The 27,074-nt window shown below is 42.9% G+C and overlaps 1 protein-coding gene across 2 annotated transcripts in view; it reads left to right on the top strand.

The window, feature by feature from the left end:
- xpo4 (exportin 4) overlaps window positions 1-27,074 on the top strand; it is a 164,442-nt gene that overhangs the window by 41,431 nt on the left and 95,937 nt on the right. For both annotated transcript variants that reach the window (XM_085999169.1, XM_085999168.1), the window contains exons 2-3: window positions 24,822-24,927; window positions 26,832-26,973. In XM_085999169.1, the coding sequence (XP_085855295.1) occupies window positions 24,822-24,927; window positions 26,832-26,973 (248 nt within the window). The remainder of the gene's footprint in view (window positions 1-24,821; window positions 24,928-26,831; window positions 26,974-27,074) is intronic.

Here is a 27,074-nt window from a genome sequence, read left to right as displayed (position 1 = left end):
AGCTGGTGGGTGGCCTTGTAAGAACACTGGGATCAATACCCTGACAAGAATATTCATTGGCACCAAACCAATCCTTGACTCCTTCACCGTAACTCTTTCTCCAGGAACTTTCTGAGCTATACCATCCAGTCTGTGCCTAGGAGTAAATTATGTCTAAATTTGGCTCGCCAAATTGTCTTCGATTAACCAATTTAGATTATATTACCATTTACACTACTGACCTTCCATTAGGATCTGTACAAGCTACTGAGTAAATGCATTAACCTTTTCTTACCAATTATTAAACTAGTCAAACAGAGCCCTGAACCAACAATTATTTATTGTTTCAGTCCCCACCACAAATTCCATTCCTCTCCCTAACATCTGTCTAAGGCTGAACCACACTGTTCGCAATCTTGGTGTCATATTTGACCCTGAAATGAGCTTCCGACCACACATCTGCAGCATAACAAAGATCGCCTATTTCCACCTCTGTAACATCACCCGCCTCCGCCCTTGCCTCAGCTCATCTGCTGCTGAAACCCTCATCCATGCCTTTGTTACCTCTAGACTTGACTATTCCAATGCACTCCTGGCTGGCCTCCCACATTCTACCCTACGTAAACTTGAGGTCATCCAAAACTTGGCTGCCCGTGTCCTAACTCGCACCAAGTCTCGTTCGCCCATCACCCCTGTGCTCACTGACCTACATTGGCTCCTGGTTAAGCAGCGCCTCAATTTCAAAATTCTCATCCTTGTTTTCAAATTCCTCCATGTCCTCGCCCCTCCCTATCTCTGTAATCTCCTTCAGCCCCACAAATCCCTCCCCTGAGATATCTGCGCTCCTCTAATTCTGCCCTCTTGAGCATCCCTGATTATAATCGCTCAACCTTTGGTGGCCGTGCCTTCTGTTGCCCAGGCCCTAAGCTCTGGAATTCCCTGCCTAAACCTCTCTGCCTCGCTACCTCTCTTTCCTCCTTCAAGACGCTCCTTAAAACCTACCTCTTTGACCAAGCTTTTGGTCACCTGCCCTAATTTATCCTTACGTGGCTCGGTGTCACATTTTTTGTCTTTTTAATACTCCTGTGCAGCGCTTTGGGACGTTTTACTACGTTAAAGATGCTATATAAATACAGGTTGTTGTTATTCATCTTGGAATCATAGTTAACAGCATTTAAACATTGACTATGCAAATAATTAGTAGAGTTAATTGACTAAAGAGGTTAAAGAGCCAGTTGAGTTATGTAACAGGAGTTCAGCATCAACTGATTACAAATTTGTAGTTTGGAACAGTGTTTGAGATTGTTATCAATTGGTGAGTTTAATTTAGGATTAGACTCCTTAGATAGCTGACACATTGGCAGCATTACATAGCTAGTCTGTTGAATAGACTAAAGTCTATATGCTTGTAGTTAGTTATGTTTCCACAACTTATCCAACCTCATCCTTATACTCTGGCATGGATGAACTGATTGCCTCCCTTCCTCTGGGAGGATGGTGTTAGCCTTCTGAGATGTCAGAGTGATAAACTTTCATCTGTAGAGGTCTTTTGGATGAGACGTTCAATTGAGGTCCCATTTGCCCCCTCACGTGGACCTAAAAGATCTTATGGCCACTATTTCGAAGAAGAGCAGGGGAGTTCTCCCCGTTATCCTGGCCAATACCTAAAAACCGATGATTTGGACATTATCACATTGCTGTTTGTGGGACCTTGATGTGCGCAAATTGGCTGCCACCTTTCCTACATTACAGGTACAACAATGACTACACTTCAAAAGTACTTCATTGACTTTAAAGCACTTTGGAATGTCCTGAGGTTGTGAAAGGTGCTATATAAATGCAAGTTCTTTCTTTTCTATGTGTTCCTTCTGGATCCTCTGCTCCTGTGTAAATTCACTTTCTGCGCTGGTAACTGTATCTTGACTAGCTGGCTTAAATCTTACTTCCCTTGATCTTGGGGAAACCTGTACATCTAAGTGACGCACTAAATATATTCGACAAAAAACTTCTGCACTGTCTACTACTAAAACAAGAACTGGAACTAAACTAAGGACGGAGACTGAACTTTAGTGTCAGAAATGCCATCTTATACTTAATTTGCAAAGAAACTGCCTCAATTCTATTGACCAATCTTAGTGACATGTTTTAGCCCTTTTGGTGTCGGTCACCTCACACAGCCATTCTAGTACCCCTGATGACCTCCAAACTTTTTAATTCATTCACGGGATGTGGGAATCGCTGGCTAGGCCAGTATTTATTGCTCATCCCTAATTAATGAAGCATTGGACATGCCAGCTCACGCGTTTACTACCTAGCTCTGAGCCGGAGCTAAAAGGGGTCTCTCGGGTCCAAATAAGGCAGGACAACTTTGTCCCTCTTAACGCGCCATCTCCAGTCATGTTGTCTTGATGGCTTGCTTCTATCAATGGTAATGAATATTTTATTTGTATAATCCATCATGGTTTAATTAGCACTACTTTCCTTTCCCAGCTTTCAGTCTGACTACTGATTCCATTTGAGGGACACATTTAAAGCAGATCTTGGGACATTTCTCCTACAACCTAGGGTTTGGAAGGATGGGTGGACCATTAAACAGGACAGCAGGTGAGGGCCTGAAGAGTGCTGTGCCAGTAGCAGGCTGCTTGTGATGCAAGGCCCACAAGGGGGGGACAACCTGGGCCAGATGATTAGGCTGCTAATGGATGAAATAGGTCTGTTGGATTATTGTCCGATTGGAGAGGCTGGATGTGGGATATCCAAGAGAAAAAATGCACATGGGGGTAAGGTGGAAAGTCCAGGAGGGCAGTAAGGGGCCAAAAAACTTATCAGTTTTAAAATGTGACTTATAAACGGACACTCAAAAAATGGACATTTATTGAGACACCTAAATAACTTGCATGGTAAAAGATACAAGAGGCCCTCTGAAACCACGGACACTCACAAATTACGAACTATGGGACAGCCATCTTGTGCTGACCTGCATGTGCTGACCTCACCAGCCTCCTGAATCGAGGAAAGCCCGTGCAAGCAGCGAGTGTGGCCGACCTTTCCTGCCCCAACGCCGCATCCATACACTTTCAGTGGCTGCTGGCAACTCCTCTCCCCCTGACCCCGCCATCAGCTTCTTTTCCCTTGACTTCAGATGGTGCATCTGCTTCTTTGAGAAGCTTTGACTTTGGGGAGTAAAGGTGAATGGCTGTCCCTGGTCTCTGCTGCGCTATAGAGTGATGGACAGGCCAGATCCTGCAAACTCTGCTCAACCAGAAAACTGCAGTTTCACTCCTACACCTAATGAGACCTGTTGTGTTTTCCCTCCCAAATGTTCTCAATCCGTTCTAAGACTTCGTATGGTAGCATAGTGGTAATGTCACTGGGCTAGTAATCCAGAGCCCTAATGGACTAATGATCCAGAGACATGAGTTCAAATCCCACCACAGCAGCTGGGGAATTTAAATTCAGTTAATTAAATAAATCAGGAATAAAAAGCTAGTATCAGTAATGGTAACTATCGGGTTGTCGTAAAAACTAATTTGTCTGGTCTGGCCTATATGTGACTCCAGACCCACAGCAATGTGGTTGACTCTTAACTGCCCTCTGAAATGGCCACTCAGTTGTAACAAACCGAACTGCAGCAGCTCACCACCATCTTCTCAATTGGCAATAAACCTGTAAAATACAGACTCCTTAGCGACGCCCACATCCCATAAGTGAATAAAAAATAATTTGCCTTTGGAAGCTTCAATATACCGGCACAATCTGTCACATTTCTCCCTTTTTTTGGTCTTGTGAATGCCCTAATGCTGGTATGTAGAACTGAGAAACGCAGTTCATTACTCTGCTCCTAGTGAGTGCGGTTTGAAATTAAACGGGAATTTAGACTGCAAAACTGTTAGGTGAACAGAGCTGAACACTGGTGTATGAAAGGTGGATTCTTAGCATTGTTGCAACTGATTGTGTTTTTGTCGTAATCTTAGCTGGCTCTTCAAGATAGTTGGGAAATTTTTACAGTCCCTAAGGAGTCTGTATTTTACAGGTTTCACTGCTGTACTTATACCAAAATGGTTGCTGGCTGAGATAGCAAAGGGGAAAAAATTTAGGCTGTTCCACAGTGACACATGGTGGCCAGAGCCTGCAACTTCATGCAGACTATACCAGTGTTCTAGTATTAACTCTTGTGCTAGCTATGTTAGAGCTGTTTTAGCAGCTAATATAATGTGATATTTAAGATTGAAAAGCCCAATTGCAATGCCACCGACAAGGTGTACTAACATGTACTGCAGATAAACGTTGACACTTTTATTACGGGTTTTCCCATTGAGGTAGTATGGAACAATTCAGTGTATGTGACCCATTCTGTGATTTTAATGCAAGACCTTTCACTTTTAAAGGCATGGCTTTTTACAAAATTCATCATCAATGGCCATGGTATGTTGCTGCACAAAGTAGCAGGATCCTATCTTTTTCTTCCCACACCCCTGTGATGAACTCTCAATTTCATCTTGTCAAGCTGGGGGGTGGGGGCACTCCTATGATGGAGAGAAGAAAAAAATAGGTGATTCAAACTAACATTCTTGTGCCCACGTTAATAGCTATTGATGAGTATCATAGACTTCAGAATGGGTTGCCTGACTAAATTTGATCACAGGATTCAAATCTAAGGCTGCGTTTGACTGGTACTGGTTTTCAATTTAAAAAAAAAAGATCCACTAACAAACTAAAATGGCTGCAGTACCGTACAAACATACAGATGTTTCAAGTAACTTTCTAAAAAGCCTGTGCCCGAAGCTCCCTCCGTGTGGGGGAGCACACTGCAGTCTGCGAACATAGATTGACCGTGGAATGAAATCCATGCTCCATATAACCAGTCACATTTACACTGTTGACTGTTCATTGCTTCGGATATTGGTTTTGGACTAACTTTCAGTTGTGACTGGTGCTGGGGGGGGCGGTATAACCGAAGGCGATGGCAATAGGGGAAAAGAAAAGTTTGGAATGTAAGATGGCAAGAAAAAAATAAATCCATACCCTGGATTGATTTTTAGGTAACAATGGTGTGACATTTGTGTTATTTGTAACTACAATCCATTCTTTTTCGCTTCTGACATTTTTTTCTTCCCTCACCTCATCTGAGGGTGTTGGGGCTTTGCTGAACTACGGTTCAGCAGGCATCCTCCAGCACCTTGCCCAACTGACAGCTGTTCGTGTCAGCCTCGGCGGTAAGTGTTAGCATGCCATTTAACCATAGGTGGCTTCACAGCAGAGCCTGATCCTGGCTTCACCCGATGTCCAGATAAAGCATTTCCATCACTAGGTCAATCATTAGTGATTAAAAACTGAAGCTGTGGCTGATTTTTTGTTGTTGTTTGTTTCCCCGCTCCCTAATCAAGGGACTTGAGATCAATTGCAGCAGCCCTGGGATCAGCTGAGCACAGACTGATGATCGAATCCGAGATCTCCTTGCTTTGTATGGCTCAGCCACTCAGGATAAGACCCTCCTTAAAACTCACCTATCTGACCAAGCCCAATAAGTATAATATCACCCTCCCCAAAAATTTCCTTCTCTGGTTTGGCATCTATTTTGTTGGATTACACTTCTGCGAAGCGCCTTGGGATGCTTTTCTACATTAAAAATGATACATAAATGCAGGTTGTTAATAAACCTGCTGAGCAATCAGGGGAGCCTGTAGTTTACTTGAAAATTAATAACCTGCTTTAAAAATGTAAATTCCCTACCAGGAATGTGCAGGAGTGTATTGCTAAGAAATTTAAATGATGTACAACAATGTTTTCTGCAATACTAAGTTTCATGTTGCTGTTAATTGTTAACTAAAATAGCTGTCAATTGACAAGTTACAGAGAAAGTGACTTCAGTTTGAGCTGCAGGTAAAGTGTGTAATTTGGGTGCTCTCATTTTTGCTAATAACCTTTCCACCTCCGTAACATTGTGTGCTTCTGTCTCTATCTCAGCCCATCTACTGTTAAAACCCATATCTATGCCTTTCTCACCTCTAGACTCGACAATTCCAGTGCTGTCCTGGCTGGCCTCCAGTTCTCCATAAACTTCAGCTCACCGCAAAACTGTGCAGTTCAGCATGACCCTTACCCCTGTCCTCACTGACCTAAATTTGACCCCTGGTCTCCCAATGACTCAGATTTAAAATTTTCATTCTTGAGCTTAAATCCATCCATGTGCTACATTCTCCCCCCCCCCCGAACTCTTTATTCCATCGGCTTCTTGTGCAGCCATCTTTCCCTAAACCACTCCCTCTTCAGCTCTCTAGCTCCTTCTCTTCCTTTTAAGACCCTCATTAAAACCCATCTCTGACCAAGCTTTCTGTCACCCCTCCTAATATCTCCTTCGTTGGCTCAGCATCCATTTTCCTTTCTGGCTCTCTGTTGCACTTTCCATGTTAAAGGTGCTAAATAAATATTGTAGTTGATCTCCTGGCAACCTTAGACATCCATTAAATAGCTATGATTTGTACCTGGTGCTGTGCAGCCATTAAAGCCAGAAAAAGACATCGCAGATGTTATAATGTCACTTGTGGTTCATTTAAATATTATAATGACCACCCCCAGAGTAAGTGTGTGCCATATGCAAATGGGGGCAGCGATCCAGTGTTGCTGGTCTCTGCCTCTCTTTCCCATTACACCATGTGAACGAAGTTGAAATTTGGTCACTTTAGTTCTAATCTCTCCCACCACGAGTCTACAGCTTACAATTTATCTACTTGAATATAGAAATTATATAATCTCGCTTTATCTTTGCTTTGGGTGAAGCAGGTTTAGAGGCCGGCGGTTAATTGGACCAGGGTGTACTGACGTAATTCAGTTCCATTTTAAGTTCCTACATTGTCACTTTTTATACATTCCATTATAAATTCCTATGTCTATATTTATTATAGAAATTGCCTATGTAAACGTCATACTATAATTATACAGTTCTGCTCCGCTGGGGAAAGAGTGCAATTATATTGTGGCAAGTTAGATAGACAGTTATCATTTCAAATGTGGGCATAGGAATTTATAATGGAAAAAATTGACAGGAAGTGGCCACAGATGCAAGATATATTGATTGAACATTACAGAGGATCTGTTTGATCCCCAAATGTGCATGATTGGGTGAAAAATGGCAGAGAGAAAATAAGAATTCAATTCAATTCAATTTTATTTGTCATATATGCAGCAGACGTGTGTACTGCACAATGAAATGTTGATTTTTACAAGTCCTCCCAACATTGGAATAAATATGGCATAACAATGATAAAAATACTAATAGAAAGACAGTAATAATAAATAAAAAATACAATATTAAATACAAATAAATAAATTAAATACAACATTAAAATACCAGTTGGGGAGGAGCTCGTAAAACAGCAGCCATACAGGTTGGCGCTGATGTAGCAAGAGTAGGCCATACATCCCTGGAGCCTGCTCTGCCATTCAGTAAGATCATGGCTGATCTTTGACCTCAACTCCACTTGATTGGCACTCCATCCACCATCTTAAACATTCACTCCCTCCATCACCGGTGTACCGTGGCTGCAGTGTGTACCATCTACAAGATGCACTGCAGCAACTCACCAAGGCTTCTTCGGCAGCACCTCCCAAACCCACAACCCCCTACTGCCTAGAAGGACAAGGGCAGTAGGCGCATGGGAACACCATCACCTGCAAGTTCCTCTCCAAGCTACACGCCATTCTGACTTGGAAATATATCGCTGTTCCTTCATCGTCGCTGGACTGAAATCCTGGAACTCCCTCCTTAACAGCACTGCGGGAGTACGTTCACCACACGGACTGCAGCGGTTCAAGGCGGCGGCTCACCACCACCTTCTCAAGGGCAACTAGGGATGGGCAATAAATGTTGACCTTGCCAGCGATGCCCACATCCCAGGAACAAATACTTAAAAAAAAAAAAAAAAAAATTAGGAACCCAAAACTGGGCGCAGTATTCGAAGTGCCCTAACCAATGATTTGCATAGGTTTAGCATAACTACCTTGCTTTTGTATTTTATGCTCTTATTCTTATCTTATGCTCTTATTTTATGCCCTGTTCCTGGGACTAGGGACAGGGTCACTGGCAAGGCTTGGAAGCTAAGCAGAGCCAGGCCTGGTTAGTACCTGGAGGGGTGACCATTAGGGAAGACCAGGTGCAGAAGGTCACGGAAGGAGCCCCGAGGAGGGGCGGTTGGTGAGAAGGTCACGGAAGGAGCCCCGGGAGGGGCGGCTGGTGAGCAGGCCCGGGCGTTGGGCTGAAGATTGTCGGACAGGAGGAATGGTGGAAATGGAATGGCGGCGCGCACAGATGCAGCGGCTTTGCTTCTCCCAGGATGGTGCTATTTACGTTTAATGTTAATGTTATTTGTACTGGACTCATGGGAGCTTGCAAGATCACATTTCGTTGTTCATGTACTTGTGCATTGTACAATGACAAAGTTGAATTATTATTATATAGAATCCCATATCTTTTTTTAAGTTTGATCAATTTGTCCCCCAACTTTTAAAGATCTGTGTCTCTGAACCGCTAAGTCTCTCTGCTTTTCTACTTGCTTCAAAGGTTTATCATTTAGTGTGTATATTTTCTCTCCTCCCTCTGAAAATGTATCTCATCACACTTCTCTGCATTAAATTTCATTTGTCTGCCCAATCACCGTACTATTAGCTTGAACTATAGTTGCATATTATCTCGGGAGAAAAACAACTCCTTTTTGCGAGACAGGAAATGATTTGCAGTATTTTTTAGGAAGAGGGCTGCAGCATTACTGGAGGTGTTTACAGTAAATGGATGCCAGAGCCACAATGTTTACAAGGGATAATGATCTCTCAGAATTCCAATGCTATAAATAAGAATACACCTGGGTATCATTACGTGATGAATAAGAATCGCACAAATAATGACTGGCACTTTGGGCTTTGTACAAATACAAAACACTAGTGCATTACAGCTTACTATCTTCTACAATATCAATTCAACTTTGTTGTACTAATGTTTCTCCTTGCAACAGGGGATGCCAGTGCGATGAATTAATTTTATTGCCTTTCATCATCTTACTGTGCTTCTAACTGAATTTTAAATATAATTAGCGACTAGAGTGATGTATATGATGGTTATCATTTTTCCCCCTTCCTTGTGGTAGAGACTTGCCTTGCTTTCTTTGCTCATTGTCCCCCTCCTTCCCCCAAAACAGTGGCTTGCTTTGTCCAGGAATGTACTTTTTTTTGTGGAAATTGTGTTGCTGCATTGGTTACCACATAAGTTGGTCCCACTGGTTCTGTCATCCTGCAGCATGTTACAAGTCAGTAGATCAAGGAGCTGAAGCTACTTTTACAAGGGAGCTTGTTTAGTTCAGATTCTAGGGCACTAGTGCCCGTGCACATTCTTATCCCTGTGTCAAAATTTTAGACATTGTTTTTCTGGGTCTATGATTACTAGAATGTAGGAGTTGGCTCATAGATGTCCATTGTCCAGAATTTGACATAAGCAATTACCAGTGTAAGAATGCCCGAGCTGTCACAAATTGATGTCTCAACCTCAGTACAGGAAACTCTCTTTTATCCGGCACCAACGGGACCGGCGTGGTGCCAGTTCATCAAAAATTCCGGATAACCGAGAGCTATAGTTAAAAGATACGGAGAGCTGAGAGCTCCGTATAAAGCAATAAACCCTGTTGCTTAGCAACAGGTGCAGAACAATGGCCATAAGTTCCTAGCGTCTCTGTAGCTTAGCAACAGCTGCAGCCACACCCGATTGCACAGCAACAGATCGAGGAAGGCAAGTAATATGAAATAAAACTTACCTGAACCTACTCCTGAATTTTGCCGGTTAACCGAGATTTCCGGTTATTTAGGTGCCGGTAAATCGAGAGTTTCCTGTATTTGTTGTTGCTGAACAGCAGATGGCAGTTTGCAATTCTGTGTTACACATAGAACAGTGATTTCTTGGTGTATTCCATTTTTGTTTTGTCATCGTAGACCGATGAATGGATGGGAGACCGCTGACGCATCATTGATTATCTGTGATATTGAGATCTATCCTATTACTGATGCAGGGACTGTAGTAGCTTCTGTGTATTAATCATAGTTTGTAGTCTTCCATCTTTAGGGACAGGGTGTTTTTGATGTACACCTGGAAAATGGAGAGAGATGTGCAGTAAGATTCTACCATTACAGCTTTGCACAGATAACACACATCTCGGAACAGTTTCATGTAGTGTACAATGCTAACGACTTGCAGAAGTAAAAACATTACTGCACAATGCATCTCAGTGGGCTTCCTGAATTACAGTTTCAAATACAATTATCTTATAAATTGCTGGTTGTGGTTGTATTTATTATTTGAACATCACTTTCAGTAGTTTCTATTCCTACAGTTATATTTGGGGATTGATGATGAATAGCATTTTTAATTTTAAAAAACCCTAGCTACTTTGCCAGTTTGGCTTGTTAAATACTCTTGAAGTTCCAATGTACTACAGATCCTTTACAGATCCATGGATATTTGCAATTGTTTGAGAAACTTAATTGTAACAATTTTCTTCCTCCTTTGAAAGGAGGAATGTCCAATATGTTAAATATATTCAGTTTAATCTTTGTTTATGTTTCATTTATCTTCCACGTTTTCTCTCTCTCCCTCATTCACAAAACTGCTGAAATCCAGATCCACGATTGCTGAGTGCCTTCTAATGCCTCACCCAAGTGTCCATTATTTGAGTGTCAACAGACAATTTGACCATGGGGCATCACAGCTGAGGAAGTTTGTTATCAACTGACATATACTCATGCATTTTCCAGCAACAGTCACTGGATGGCAAGCAAGAGTTACAAATCAGAATTGGTTCATTTGTCTATAGACAAAGGAGTAAAACTGGCTGAATGACAGACAGTGAGAAATTTCATGTTCATAATTTCCCACTTAAACTTAGTGTCAAAAATCGGGAGGGAGAATTGCTATGTAAATGTAGCAGTGGAGGCACAGAGTGGTATTATCAGCTAATGATGTTGCCATGCTCCACTCCTATTTGCACTCTTGTGATATGAAAATAACGACTGTCCCACTGGACTGGCTGCTGCTGCTGATTTTAAGCTGCGATGCTGTATTTAAAAAGCAATTCTTCTTTCTGATTACTCCATTTTATTTAGTCATCAGTATCCCAAATGTCAAATTCTGAGCAATGAACTGCTAGTCCAAACTGTTCAGGATTTGTAATCTTTTTGCAAAGTTGTGTGAAAGCGTAGACTTGAAGTTTTGATTTACTTTAGCAGACTTTTCAACTTTGCAAAGTCACCCAGTTTGGCCTTCGAACATGTTCCTATGTTCTTAATGGGTCAGTCTAAGGTCATGTCAATCCACTTGGGAAGAGCACTTAATTGATTTTCCAATCTTGTCAAGGATCCTTTTTCTCCCTCTCCCTTCTCCCCAATAGGGAAAACAGCTAACCACCTTCTCCAAATAGTTCCATGAAATGGTGAATTTGGTGGAATTAAGAATGAAAGCTGCAGTTTTTACACTGGTGATATGTCGATGTTGCAATACACATCACTTCACTGGCCCCCATGAGGTGTACCATCAACTGAATTAAGTTGAAAATGCCTTGGCACCCCATTAAGATGCTGTTTGACCCTCCTTCACAGCATACTACAAAAGAAGCGTGCAACAGAAAATGGAGGAGGGCAGAACGGAAAATGTGTACACATGAAATTTTCATCATATGGTGGAGTTAGTTTAAACTATTGTAGCATGACTCATTAGCAAGCTAAACATCCAATTCCAGATTTCCTCCTTCACATGCTTATTTTCCACACGCAAAGCACCAGGGGCAGGAAGTGTCTTCCTGGAACAGGCAAGATCTTTATTAAAATATGTAAAAAAGTGTCCCGACCTTCATATGTGGAAGATGTTCATTCATAATTACATCCATATAAGCTGAGTGTCTTGGGTGCTAGATATTGTTAAATATGCAGAAGTTAACAAAGGGTATTGTTGTGTCAACTGTTTTTCAGTCAGTCATTGACTTTTTTTGTTTTATTCTTCTGGCACTTGGATTTTCCTGAGCCTTTGTGCAAATTGCGCTGTCTTTTTGCTACCAGCACCATTACTGCCACCAATGGGTTTCCCAACAGGGAATCCCCTATCTGATTTTTTGGAGGAAGAGAAGGAGGAATAATGGGGGAGGGGGAGGGGGGAGGGGAATCCCAAGCAGGTGAGGCTGTACCAGAGATGCTTTATATTCACCCGCTGGTACTAGCACATCTACAGACAGAGGTGCACATATTTCTCTTTGACAGATATTAATGCCTGGAGAGCATCCTATTCCAAAAGGAAGCTGGGATAGCAGATAGCTCCCCATCACAGTTTGCCATGATTTGTAGTACTGCACAAAAGAAGCCATGCTACATGACAAAAGCCAGCATTCCCTGATTGGCCATACCTGCCAAGATGACACCAATCACGTGTGCAGGTCTTGTCATACCTACCTGGTAGTGACTGTGGGTTACTGTCCTTGCTGGTCTGGCTCACCAGACAGCCCGATGCAGAGCTGTGCCATCTGGTGTAAGGACACCTAACAGCTGGCATGCAGCATAGAGATGGCACAGTCAGTGACAAAACTGGTCAGCTGTGACCTGAAACCTGCATCCACCTCTTGCAATGCTGACCTGTAATGATGCTTTGGAGTGGCAAGGCTGGCCACCTTTTCACATTAACCTCATGCAGCATCACCTCTGCTTCAGCAGCCATCTGTCACTTGCCTGCAGACTTCTACTTGCACTATAGGGTTCCTTTCACTTTGGTTTTGTCTGTCACTTTTGACCCCTCTACCTTCAGGTTTAGCAAAGGCTTTTGATGGGTTGAAATATCTTCGAAGGGGCGGTAAGGATTTTTGCCATCCCTATTCTGACATTTCCCTTTAATTGTCAGTATTTCACCTGCACCACAATTTTCCATACCCACTGCTAGTAAACTCCATGTATGTATGCAAATTTGCCTAAAGGTATGCATAATCATATCCGCTGACTACAAAAAGGTTTGGTTGAGCTTATTACCGGTTTCAAATCATTCAAGTATAAACTGTCTCATTGCTCCTCCTGATAAAAAATAAGTTAAGAATCATTTGCCAAGGCTTCTTACAGATCATAGCTCTATATCATAGCAGTTCAGTACATTATATTCTTATACTTTTGAGTTCCATCTTGCAACTGAAACAAATTTTAAACGATGTGTACTTGAATTTAGTGAGCGGGAAGATTTTAAAAGTAAAGACCACAGGTCCCATCACCAAAATGGGTGAAACATCATTTCAGCCATGTTATGTTCTGTTAAAGAGCTAGAAATGTGAACTAACTTCACGACTGCTTATTGAAATATATTTTTGGACTGTACTTTTCATCTTCAATTATAACTCAATGGTTGTCAAACTGATCTGGTGGTAGAATGGGTCTATTCAATTGACAGAATAGTGCGCCAAGGTAATCTACCATTTTTAATAGAGACCAATAAAGAGAACTAAGAACATAAGAAGTAGGAGCAGGAGTAGGCCATACGGCCCCTCGGGCCTGCTCCCCCATTCAATAGGATCATGGCTGATCTGAACCTAGACTCGTGTCCACTCCCCTGCCTGCTCCCCGTAACCCCTAATTCCCTTATCAGCTAGGAAACTGTCTATCTCTGTTTTAAATTTATTTAATGTCACATTAATACAAAAGCAAAATATTGCAGATGCTGGAAATCTGAAATAAAAACAGAAAATGCTGGATATACTCAGCAGGTCAGGCAGCATCTGTGGAGAGAGAAACCGTGTTAACGTTTCAGGTCTGGGACCCTTCATCAGAACTGTTAGCGATTAGAGGTTCTCCCTGGTCAAATAAAATTTCACTTTTTTAAAATGTGGAACTTTAGTTCACAGGGCTCTTGTAAGGACTCTAGTAAAGTACCATTTGGCACAGCACTGTGGAAATGTTTTGGGGTGGGAAGGGAATAAGCAGAAAGACTAATGGGAGCAAAGTATAACTAAGAAAAATAAAAGTCAATTTTAAATTAATGACTTCAAAACAAAATGGTAAGCAAATTAAAAAGCAATAGAATTAATAACTTTTACATTTGTTCCTGACTCGCTGAAATTTTTGTATTTACACTTTAAAAATAAGTGCTAATGTTGCGAGGACTGGCTTTCTGACAGTTAGAGCTCTTCTGTGAGGCGCAGTTGGATATACAAAAGCAAAGTGAAGCACCTTGGGTTATTGAACCGAGTCAGCTCCCTCAGGATGTTTGGGGTTTTTTTTCCAGACAATTCTCTAGATGATGTCTTCAATTTTGTTAAAGATTACTATTATGTCCGTGTATAATTGAGACACGGACTGCAGGAGTTGATTATAACAAGTCTTTACTGAATGGAGACAACCTGGAAACTGAAACTACAGAAGCCTGCTAGGGCCTTTTATACAGGGGTGGTCACTGCCGGTACTGCAGTCTGAGACCAGTTATTCCCTTAAAAGGGACATACACAACAATTCCTCCCCTTTTAGATAAACAGTACATAACATTCATTTAACAACTAAATAATAACTAATTACAGTTACAACTACGGTTGCTAGATACATTGGTTGAAATTAAGCAATTATAAGTTCAGTCTTTGAGGAGGCTTCCTGATTCTGTCTGGATAACGCCCCTTTGGGGTATCAGGTTCTTCTGGCAAGGTTGAGTCGGGATCAATGTCGTTGTTTGGTTCGTCTGCTTCCAATATCACCGATTCTGCGGTAGATGCAATTGGTACTTCGGTTTCATCGCCAGGTGTATCAGATCGTGGTGTGGAGTTGACGTTTTCCAGTGATTCTAGAATCTGGTCAGCATGGCGTCTTACAATGCTCTCTCCAACGTCCACGGTATACATTAGAGGTCCTTGCCGTGTACAGATCGTTCCTGGCTGCCATTTCTCTGTGCGGTAGTCCCGGGCCAAAACTGGTTGACCTATCTTAAAACTCCTGGTCGGCCTTTCATTCATATTCTGAAACTGCCTGTTCTCCACATCTCTTCTGATGTTTGGCTTAACCAAATCCAAGTGGCATCGTAGTCTTCGATTGAAGAACATCATGGCTGGAGTTTGGTTGGTAACCGCATGTGTCGCATTCCGGTAGGCAAACAAGAAGTTGTCCACCTTGTGTTGTAGGGGTATATCTTCATTACACATTGCCTTGATAGCCGCCTTGAATGTTTGAACAAACCTCTCGGCCAATCCATTAGTGGCTGGATGATATGGGGCGGATGTGTAATGCTTAACACCATTGTTCTTTAAGAACCTCCGGAACTCTTCAGACACAAACTGTGGTCCATTGTCAGAGCAAATCTGTTCAGGCAGCCCATTCCTGGCGAATATGGTTCGTAAGACTGTGATAGTTTTTTCTGTGGTGGTTGAGGACATTTTTATTACCTCTGGCCACTTTGAATGTGCATCCACCGCAATTAAAAACATCGAGCCCATAAAGGGACCAGCACAATCAATGTGCACCCTTTGCCATGGAGATGAGGACCACTCCCATGGATGTAGAGGGGCTTGTGGTGGGGCGTTTTGGACCTTTGGCATTCTGCACAGCTCTTGGTCATCTCTTCGATTTCTCTATCGATTCCCGGTCACCACACAAACGCTCTGGCTAAGTTCTTCATTTTTACCCCTCCCAGATGACCCTCATGAAGCTCATTGAGCACACTATCCTTCAATTTGGGTGGAATTACTACTCTGGATCCACACATCAAGGTTCCTCTGCACGCTGACAGCTGTTCTCTTCTTGGCGAGAATGCTGGCAGCAGTGGTTCGCCATGTGCTGGCCATCCCTTCACCGTTAAATCATAGACCCAGGAGAGTGTCGGGTCATTTCGTGTTTCCTTTTCTATGTTTGCATTCGTCACAGGGAGACATTCGACTATAGTCGAGTGGAATAACTCCACTGGATCCACTGCCAGTTCTCCTTCCACCGTCGGCAACGGTAGGCGCGACAACCCATCAGCATTCCCATGCTGTTTAGTTCCTTTGTACTCGATGTCATATTGGTGTGCCCCTAGGAAAAGGGACCACCTCTGTAGCCGTTGTGCCGTCATTATCGGTACGCCCTTCTGAGGGTTGAAAATGGAGACGAGAGGTTGATGATCAGTTAGTAGAGTAAATTTCTGACTATGCAGGTAGTGATTGAACTTCTTCACCCCCCACACACCAGGCTGAGGGCGCCCCTGTCAATCTGGGCGTAGTTACGCTCGGCTGAAGTTAACGAGCGTGACGCAAAAGCTATTGGCCTCTCTGAACCATCAAGGAATTTATGTGACAGTACCGCCCCAACGCCGTAGGGAGACGCATCACACGCCAGTTTTATCGGTAGTGATGGGTTGTAGTGAGCCAATACTTCTCTTGAAGTGATTAGGTCCTTACTCTTGTGAAAGGCCCGCTTACATTCATCGCTCCATTTCCATGCTACTCCCGTTCGTAGTAGGGCGTTCAGTGGATGCAGAATTGTGGACAAATTCGGCAAAAACTTATGGTAGTAATTCACCAATCCGAGGAATGACCTCAGTTGCGACACATTTTCAGGCGCTGGAGCCTTAACTACCGCTTCAATTTTGTCAGGGGACTTATGCAACCCCTCTTCATCAATCACGTGGCCACAATACGATATCCGTTTCTTAAAAAACTCGCACTTGGGGCGATTGGCTCGTAGCCCATGTTCACGTAGTCTAGTGAGCGCCTGCTCTAGGTTGGCAAGGTGTTCACTGTCATCTTCACCTGTCACTAGGATGTCGTCCAAGTAACTGAGTCCCCGGAATCCCTTGCAGGACTTGTTCCATCGCTCTTTGCTATATCGCCGGAGCTGATGCTACTCCGAATACCAGTTGATTATACTGGTAAAGACCTTTGTGAGTGTTTATCGTGAGATACTTCCTAGAGGATTCTTCAACCTCCATCTGCAAATATGCTTGTGCTAGGTCAATTTTTGTAAAACGCTTCCCTCCAGATAGTGAGGCGAAGATATCTTCTATCCTTGGAAAAGGATATTGTACTGTGTGAAGGACTGGGTTCACTGTCACCTTGAAGTCCCCACAGATGCGAGCCTTCCTTGGCTCCTCAGACTTATTGTTTAACGTTTTCTTCATGACCGGAACGATGGGTGTCGCCCACTCGCTCCAGTCTACCTTAGATAACACGCCTAGATTCTCCAGCTCTGCCTCGACGGCTGGGCGAATTGCATATGGTACCGGTCTTGCATTGAAAAACTTGGGAATTGCATTCTCTTTTTGTCGAGGCGGTTACGCCTTTAAGCGTGCCCAGTTCTTGTTGAAATACCTCTTTGGCGTCAGCTAAGATTGTTGACAATCGTCCAGGAGTGACGTCGTCATCCTTTTTACCAGCCACCGTCAGTGCCTGAATGGAGTGCCAGTCTAAACTTATCTTTCTGATCCATTCACGTCCCAATAACGGTGGGCCACCATCTTGCAGAATGTAGAGATACAATTTCCGTATTTTCTTGCCGTTGTATTCGACAGGCACCCTTATTTTTCCTCTGGGGTATACTTTTTGCCCCGTATACGTCCTCAAGACAATGGATGTCTCTCTCAAGGGTATGTGTGAGAATAGCCGCTCGTAGTCTCGTCGATTCATGATGGTTAGAGCTGATCCTGTATCCAATTCCATTTTGACTTGGGACCCTGCTATCGTGAGGGTGACCCAAATGGTTTGGTGATCCTCTTTTGCGATTACGTTGTGAAGTTTGAGACAGCTTAGTCTCTTGTTCCCGGATTCACTATCGCTCATCTGGTCTTCGGAACTACTGTCCGTCATCTTTTGTACTTTCCTGTACGGTTCCTTAGTAGCCTTTTTGTTGTCGTTGGTCTTCTTCCCAGACCTGCAAACTCGTGCAATGTGTCCCATCTTTCCACATTGCCTGCATATTTTGTCCTTGGACCAGCAGTCCTTCTGGTCATGGTTTGTTCTGCCGCAGCGATAACATTTTGCAAATCCCCGTGTCATTTCGTGGGTGCCGTATTCCTGTGGCTTTTGTTGTATTTCCGCAGCTCCCCTTGCTGCTGCTTCGTACGATACTGCCACGCTGAAAGCCTAATCTAGCGTCCGCTCTTTCTCTGAGAGTAACCTCTTCTGGGTTCCTTCACTCAGGAGTCCACAGACAAATTTGTCCCGTAAGGTATCTGCCAGTCCTGCTCCGAACTGGCAGTGCTTTGATAGCTTGCGTAGTTCCATAAGGTAATCAGCATTGCTCTCATTTTTATGCTGATTTCTCCTGTGGAATTTAAATCTTTCTGCTATCAGCAGCGGTGTAGGATTTAGGTGTTCCTGTAGGATAGCAACAATTTCGTTAAAACTCTTCGCCTTCGGTTTGGCTGGAGTAATCCGGTCCCGCAATAGGCCGTACGTTCTTGCGCCCATTAAATTTAGCAATACCGATGCCTTTTTCTCATCGGCTATTTCGTTTGCCTCGCAATATACCTCGACTCTTTCCACGTACGTGGTCCAGTCTTCTATGGTCTTCGCGCCTCCCCGATCGCTGCTGCCAACGCTGCTCTCCGCGGTATTTTTATTTTTCTATCGCGCTTCAATATTTGCTCCGTTAATTGAAGAACCGTTCCCGTCGTGGAGCGGACCCTCTGGGACACTTCCCTCCCTCTTAGGTCCGAACGCTGCCCAGCTTCGAAGCACTGGCCGCGCCCTCTGTGCTCCACCCTCTCTCTTTGCTTCCCGACTCGCTGCCCGGCCCCGTTGCAGAGCCACCCGATCGAGCTCTAGCCCGCCGCAGCCCAGGAAGGATCAGTGCACTACCTGCCACCAGCCCGATTAGCTGGGAAACCACAGACTGGAGGACCAAGCCTGGCTCTCGACAGTCTCTCCTGCAACTTTTCAATTCGTTGGTTTGGAGGGCGGGTGCCCACGGTCGACGCCCGTTTCTCGAGTTCCTTTGGATTATTTTTTTTTCTTCTTCTGGCTTCGACCTTCAGTAACGTCGTCTGAGATGCTGCCGAGTTGCAGGTAAGTTCGTTTCTTACTCGTCGCCAGTATTATGTCCGTGTATAATTGAGACACGGACTGCAGGAGTTGATTATAACAAGTCTTTACTGAATGGAGACAACCTGGAAACTGAAACTACAGAAGCCTGCTAGGGCCTTTTATACAGGGGTGGTCACTGCCGGTACTGCAGTCTGAGACCAGTTATTCCCTTAAAAGGGACATACACAACAATTACAAATAATACATGTTTTAGTTTATCCCCAATTGTTTTCAATATTTTCTCCTCCTTTATTTTCTGTTCTTTTCCTGGTTAAGAAAATGGGCTCGGGATCTGCTTCCAGGTCTCTGAAGCACTGTAGCTGGGCACTGGAAGGCTCATGAGTGACGGAATTTGTGTATTTCCCTTCCTCAACCTCAAATAACATTTATAAAGTGGCCATGACATAGTAGAGTGTCTCAGCTTTACACGAGGGACAGGAGTATATCGAGTAGGAGATGGGGGTAGGTGGGAAGAAAATGTAAGTACTGTTGGAGGGAGACATTGAAAAGAAGGCAAAGAAATAATCAGGGAGGGTGTTTCAAAGAATTTGAATGGGCCGCGCAGCTAGTTAAAGCACAAAAAAATTAGAGGGCACATTAGCGACAAGTAGTAATGCAGAGCAATAGCAGTGGAAAATGTGGGCTAGGGTATATGGTTGGAGAAGATCGCTCAGGTAATGTAGAGCGGGATCTTGGAGGGACCTGAAAACAAGGGCTGTGAAGTTGATATACTGGAGTACAGAGAGCCACTAGAGTTTGGTAGGCAGTGGAGAGGATGGCAAAGAGAGTATTCACAAAATTAATCTTGAGGTGATTTAGTTATGGATTAGATTTTTGGCGGCGGAGGGAAGGAAGGTGAAGGTGAAGGTGCAAGTGGGAAGTGTTCCAGAGTCAGAAAATGTTGTTTGGGTGACTGTTGGAAACGATAGACTCTGCTTGACATCTCCTTTAATGGTGTGGTGTAGTTGAGATGTAGGAACTCTATGGGGATTCAAGGAAACTTCTTAACCACTGTGATGAGGTGCAGGGGAACACAAGTGTTTCAGTCCTTTGCAATTAATTTTTATGTGGTTGCATAATTTTTTGTGACACATTGGGAGGAAAACTTGGTTTGCACTAAAATAATAACTGAAGCAGTTGTTGATCAACAGTTGATTTGAGTCTGCAAATATGTTACGGAATTGATTAATCCATGTTGCAAGTAAAATTCTGTTCGTTCTATTACTTTGTTTAGCAGCATAGTACATAGCGTATGTTGCTGCATTACTGACTCTCAGCTACAGAGGGAGCTGTAGTCTGAAATATTGAATGGTCAATTTGTTACACAGTATATGAGAACAGTGAATATTCATATTTATCTAAAGGGGTGTCAATCATTTTATGTCCCCGTTACTAATAATTTGCTTAGGCTGCTGGTTTCAAAATAGGCTACTGCCAAAGTTACCAACTAACAGTTCAATTTAGTTAGAATCATCTTGTGTTTATATAGTACCTTGTGTCCCTCCAGATATCACACACAACTTCATATTCATTGAATTATTTTTTTCCATAAATGAGGTGCAGTTACTCTTCGATGGGTAAAGACTGTAGCCAATTTACTCCGCAAGGTTTCGCAAACAACAAGCAGGATGAATGGCCTGTTTTTGATGGTTGAGGGAAGAATGTTGGCTAGGTCACTTGGAAGAACTCCCATTCTTTCCTTCGAAAGGTGCCGTGTGATCTTTTTAGTTCCACCTGATTCATGGAAAGAGGCAGACAAGGCCCTAGTTTAACGTCGCATTGGAAGGGCTGCACCTCTGACAATGCAGCACTCCTTCAGTACTGCACTGAAGAGTTAAGAGGATTTACTTGCCATTTTGTTTCAAATGATTGGGGCTCTGAAAGCAGTGATCCTGGTTCAGCATATTGTTGTGCATGTAGCTGTAAAGTTACAGTATTTAGTCTCGTGTGACCGCTTCAGCATTTCTGTTAACCAATTCAAAATAAAATATCCAGCTGGGTTACAGCATACTTGAATGTAGTGTTGTGCCGATTTGCATGTTCAGTGACTACTGAAGAGTCAATTATAGGAAACTCTTTGGTGTCCGGCACTGACGGGACCGGGATGTTGCCGGTTGATTAAAAATTCCGGATGACTGAGAGGGTTATCTACCGAGGCTATTTTTAACGAACAAAAATTTTAAAAAATCAAGAAATGTGCAGTATACAGTAATTGGGTACTCACCTACAGGATGTTGGGTTAAATGGATGGTGGAAGATGCTTGATTAAGTACAGTACAAGAAACTTTCTGGTATCCGGCACGGATGGGACCGACGTGTTACAACAATTCCGGATAACCGAACGCTATAGTAAAAGATACGAAGCTCAGAGCTCCGTATAAAGCAACAAACCCAACAGCTTCAAAACAATCGGCACAAGTTGCAAGCGTCTCTGTAGCTTAGCAACAGCTTCAGCTACACCCTTGCAAAGCAACAAATAGAGTTAAAAAAAAAGTAACTAAAAGTAAAAAAAGTTACCTGAACCGACTCCTGAATTTTGCCAGTGGATAGAGCGTTCCGGTTATTTAGGGGCCGGTTAATCAAAAGTTTCCTGTACTGCCAGTTGAGGGTAATCATAACTCTCTTTAATGACTTCCGACAGCGCCAAGAAGCCGAGTAGTGGCAGTTTGGAGAACTACCCCCACTGACCAACTCGGCCAGCGCGGGAGACTCGGACTTGGCAACATTTCTGGTTATTGAGGTGTTGTTTTGAGTGTGAATTTTGCCGGTTAATAAATATAACATAACATAAGAAATAGGAGCAGGATTAGGCCAATCGGCCCCTCGAGCCTGCTCCGCCATTCAATAAGATCATGGCTGATCTGATCCTAACCGCCAATCTACTATCACAGAACCCTCTCCTGAATCTAACAGAATTAGACGCACGAAATAGGAGCAGGATCAGGCTACACGGCCCCTGAGCCCGCTCCGCTACCCACAGGGCCATGACCGATCCGAACCTAGACTCCTGTCCAAATTCCTGCCCGCTCCCCATAACCCTTAATTCCCTTTACTTCTAGGAAACTGTCTATTTCTGTTTTAAATTTATGTAATGATGTAGCTTCTACAGCTTTTTGGGGCAGCATATTCCATGGACCTACCACCCTCTGAGTGAAGTAGTTCCTCCTCATCTCAGTTTTGAAAGAGCAGCCCCTTATTCTAAGACTATGCCCCCTAGTTCTAGTTTCACCCATCATCGGGAACATCCTCCCCGCATCCACCCGATCCAACCCCTTCACAATCTTTATATGTTTCAATAAGATCGCCTCTCATTCTTCTGAACTCCAATGAGTAGAGTCCCAATCTACTCAACCTCTCCTCATATGTCCATCCCCTCATCCCCGGGATTAACCGAGTGAACCTTCTTTGTACTGACTCGAGAGCAAGTATGTCTTTTCTTAAGTATGGACACCAAAACTGTCTGCAGTATTCCAGGTGCGGTCTCACCAATACCTTGTACAACTGAAGCAATACCTCCCTATTTTTATATTCTATCCCCCTAGCAATGAAAGCCAACATTCCATTGGCCTTCTTAATCACTTGCTGCACCTGCATACTAACCTTTTGAGTTTCGTGCACCAGGACCCCCAGATCCCTTTGTACTTCAGTACTTTCCAGTTTCTTGCCATTAAGATAATAACTTGCTCTACGATTTTTCCTGCCAAAGTGCATAACCTCACACTTTCCAGTATTGTATTCCATCTGCAAATCTCTGCCCACTTACTTAGCCTGTCTATGTCCCCTTGCAGGTTTTTTATGTCCTCCTCACTCACTACTTTCCCTCCCATCTTTGTAACATATCAAAGTTTGCAGATGATACTATCGGTCCCCTCCTCCAAATCGTTAATATAGATTGTAAAGAGTTGGGGACCCAGCACTGACCCCTGTGGAACACCACTAGTTACTGATTGCCAGTCCGAGAATGAACCATTTATCCCAACTCTCTGCCTTCTGTTAGATAGCCAATCCTCTATCCATGCCAGAATATTACCCCCAATCCTGTGATTTTTTATCTTAAGCAATAATCTTGTGTGGCACCTTGTCAAATGCCTTTTGGAAGTCTAAATACACTACGTCCATTGGTTCCCCTTTATCCACCCTATATGTTACTTCCTCAAAAGAACTCCAGCAAATTTGTCAAACATGACTTCCCCTTCATAAAACCATGCTGACTTTGTCCTATTAAATTATGATTATCCAAATGTCCTGTTACTGTCTCCTTAATAATGGACTCCAAAATTTTACCTACCACAGATGTTAGGCTAACCGGTCTATAGTTTCCAGCCTTCTGTCTACTGCCCTTTTTAAATAAGGGTGTTACATTAGCAGTTTTCCAGTCTGCCGGGACCTTTGCTGAGTCCAGGGAGTTTTGGAAAATTATTACCAATGCATCCACAATCCCTACCGCCACTTCCCTCAAGACCCTAGGATGTAAGCCATCAGGTCCAGGTAATTTATCCGCCTCGAGTCCCATTATTTTACCGAGTACCACTTCCTTAGTGATTTTGATCGTGTTTAGCTCCTCCCCCCACCCCCCCCCCCCCCCCCCCCCCTCCCATATAGCCCCCTGTTTGTCCAGTGTTGGGATATTCTTAGTGTCTTCTAGTGCAAAGACTGATACAAAATATTCATTCAGTGTTTTTACCATCTCCATATTTCCCACCATTAATTTCCTGGTCTCATCCTCTAAGGGACCAACATTTACTTTAGCCACCCTTTTTCTTTTTATATAACTATAAAAACTCTTACTATCTGTTTTTATATGTTTTGCTAATTTACTTTCATAATCTATCTTCCCTTTCTTAATCAATCTTTTTGTTATTTTTTGCTGTCTTTTAAAGTTTTCCCAATCCTCTATCCTCCCACTAGATTTGGCTACTTTATATGCCCTTGTTTTTAGTCGAATACTATCCTTAATTTCTTTACTTAGCCACGGATGGCTGTCTTTTCTTTTACACCCTTTTCTTCTCCAGTGGAATATATATTTTTTGGAAGTTGTAAAATAACTCCTTAAATGTACACCACTGATCATATATCGTCTTACCCTTTAATCTATTTTCCCAATCCACTCTACTCAATTCTGCTCTCATACCTTCATAGTCTCCTTTATTCAAGCTTAGCACGCTTGTTTGAGATCCAACCTTCTCACCCTCTAATTGAATATGGAATTCAACCATGTTATGGTCACTCATTTCAAGGGGATCCTTTACTAGGACATTTTTAATTAATCCTGTCTCGTTACACAGGACCAGATCTAAGGTTGCTTGCCCCCTGGTCGGTTCAGTTACATACTGCTCAAGAAACCCATCCCTAATACACTCAATGAACTCATCCTCAAGGCAGCCCTGCCCAATTTGATTTGTCCAATTAATATGATAGTTAAAATCCCCCATAATTATAGATGTTCCCTTATTACAAGCCTCAACTATTTCCTGATTGATACTCCGTCCAACAGAGTTGCAACTGTTCGGAGGCCTATAGACTACGCCCACTAGTGTTTTTTTCCCCTTATTATTCCTTACCTCCACCCAAACTGTTTCATTATCCTGATCTTTTGACCCAATATCATTTCGCTGTATTAGTGATTCCTTCCTTTTATTAACATAGCCACCCCACCTCCCCTTCCTTCCTGATCGTTAAATAACCTGGTATGTTTAATTCCCAGGCATTGTCACCCTGCAGCCAAGAATTCTGGATATTTAGGTGCCGTTTAAACGAGAGTTTCCTGTATAATGAATAACTGATTTTATTTCGCTCTCCCCACAGGCACCCCCGTCCATGGTCAGTCACGAACAACGTCAACACGCAGAACACATATTCCTGTCATTTAGAAAATCGAAATCGCCGTTTGCAGTATGTAAACACATATTAGGTAAATCTGTCCTGTTTCTATCTGTTTAAAATCAAGATTGCTACAAGTGTGAATTTTCTATTTACTGCTTCTTTAAAAAGGCGTTTGCAAGTCTGCATATAGCCCAGAGGAAAACTTCCCTTCATGAGTTGTGAAAACATACTGAAGTGTGTGACATAATAGAGCCTCTGCTTCAGCATTTTTTTCCAATGGAAGTGTGAAATTTGATTTTCTGTTTTTTTTTCTCTCTCTCCATGCGTGTCTAGCTGAGCCATGCATCTGCTACAGTATGAGGGGATAAGTAGGCATCCTACTGTCTGCCTTCTGCCATTGTTAATCTTCAGATAGTCACCTAGATGTGCAACAGTAGCCTGGTAATGACTTCCCCATTGCTTTTTTTCTCTTTTCTCACCCTACCATGGCTAGGCACATATCTTTCATTCAGCAGTTCACCACGCCAGCATGGCTAGGATTGGAATGTGAGGAGAATTTGTTCCTCCACTCTGCTGCCACATATTGTTGCTGCAGCATGTGTAAAGACTTGGTTTTCATCAATGTGCGGCTTTCTCTTTGAATTCTCAAGGCTGCCCACAAGTGTGAATTAGTATTTGCTTTTTACATATGTTTTTAGATAGTGGATAGGAGGGACCTATTTCCCTTGGCCGAGAGGTCAATAACCAGGGGGCATAGATTTAAGGTAATTGGTAGGATTAGAGGAGAGTTGAGAATTTTTTACACCCAGTGGGTGTTGGGGGTCTGGAACTCACTGCCTGAAAGGGTGGTAGAGGCAGAAACCCTCCTCGCATTTAAAAAGTACTTGGATATGCACTTGAAGTGCCGTAACCTACAGGGCTATGGACCAAGAGCTGGAAAATGGGATTAGGCTGGATAGCTCTTTTTCGGCCGGCACAGACATGATTGACCGCATGGCGGCCTCCTGTGCTGTAAACTTCTATAATTCTATAATTTATGTGCAATTAAATTGACAGTTGTGCTCATCAAATGTTATGATTTAAGTTGACACATACTAAAAGATGACTTAAGATTGGGAACTGAGGTGCTCTGCTGGCTATAAGGATCTTGTGAAATAAGTTTGGACAATCTTGAAACTCTCCACAATGCACCTTGAGTTGAGAATTTTTAGTGATAACTGTGGAAAAAATGTGAAAATTCACATTGGTACGGTGGCAGTTGCTGTTCTGATATTGCAATTAAAGCACACTGTTGGAGTAAAGTAGAGCGACTTGCACCCGACTTGGAAATCCTTGGCTGACTCTGACTATGAAATATGAAATAACCAAGTGGACCAACTGTTAGTTCTGCAGGTGAGAATTTGAAGTCCGCTAACAGCTCAATTTAAAGACCTTCACATGTGAGACACTGGTAAATCTAAATCCAAGTAACAGTGCATAGGGCAGTCAATCTTCAATTTGTTTTACCAGCATAACTTAAAAAGCTTTTGTACACTATTTGTGCTTGGAAAATAAGTAATAATTAACCTCCCCTTCCTTTTCTCACTTGCAATACCACTTCCCGACTGAGCTGATTAATGACCTGGCCCCGCATGTCTACTAGTGCAGTTCTGTAAACAGCTGTTCGAAAGGGTATGAACGTATTTAATTTAACCGTGTCTTCAGTTTCCCTTTGTACTTTGGGAGAATGGTGGTCTCAACTGTTCAGCTGAGAATAGCACCTCCCATGTGAGGAATTGTGGGCATATACCCAGAACACAGCATGTTAATGTGGTCCAATTCATGCTATTCTCATTGCAGGCTTTTGACATAGATATTGCAGTTGGTGAAACATTTCCCAACTGTTGGTGGTTATGCAAAATTTGCCTGTGTTTTGGTCCCACTATATAATTAATTGATTATAAGGAAAGGTGATTGTTGTCTGAAATTTTTTTTGGTGTCTTTTCTTTGCAGAAACAAGTAAAGTTGACTACGTTCTTTTTCAAGCTGCCACAACCATAATGGAAGCAGTTGTGCGAGAATGGGTACTCTTGGAAAAAAACAGCATTGAGTCGCTACGGACATTCCTATTAACTTACGTCTTACAAAGGCCTAAGTGCGTACTATGTAAATTGGGTCTTGGGATAATGGGACTTCAGTATTAAAGTAGAGTACTCCAGAGATTGGCCTAAGACTTCCACAAAATGGTTTCTCTTA

The sequence above is a fragment of the Somniosus microcephalus genome, chromosome 10, assembly GCF_052327205.1.
Source record: "Somniosus microcephalus isolate GS21.2 chromosome 10, FLI_Smic_1.0, whole genome shotgun sequence".
Taxonomy (NCBI): domain Eukaryota; kingdom Metazoa; phylum Chordata; class Chondrichthyes; order Squaliformes; family Somniosidae; genus Somniosus; species Somniosus microcephalus.
Note: the sequence above shows the minus strand (reverse complement) of the source record. Positions and strands in the feature narration are given on the sequence as shown.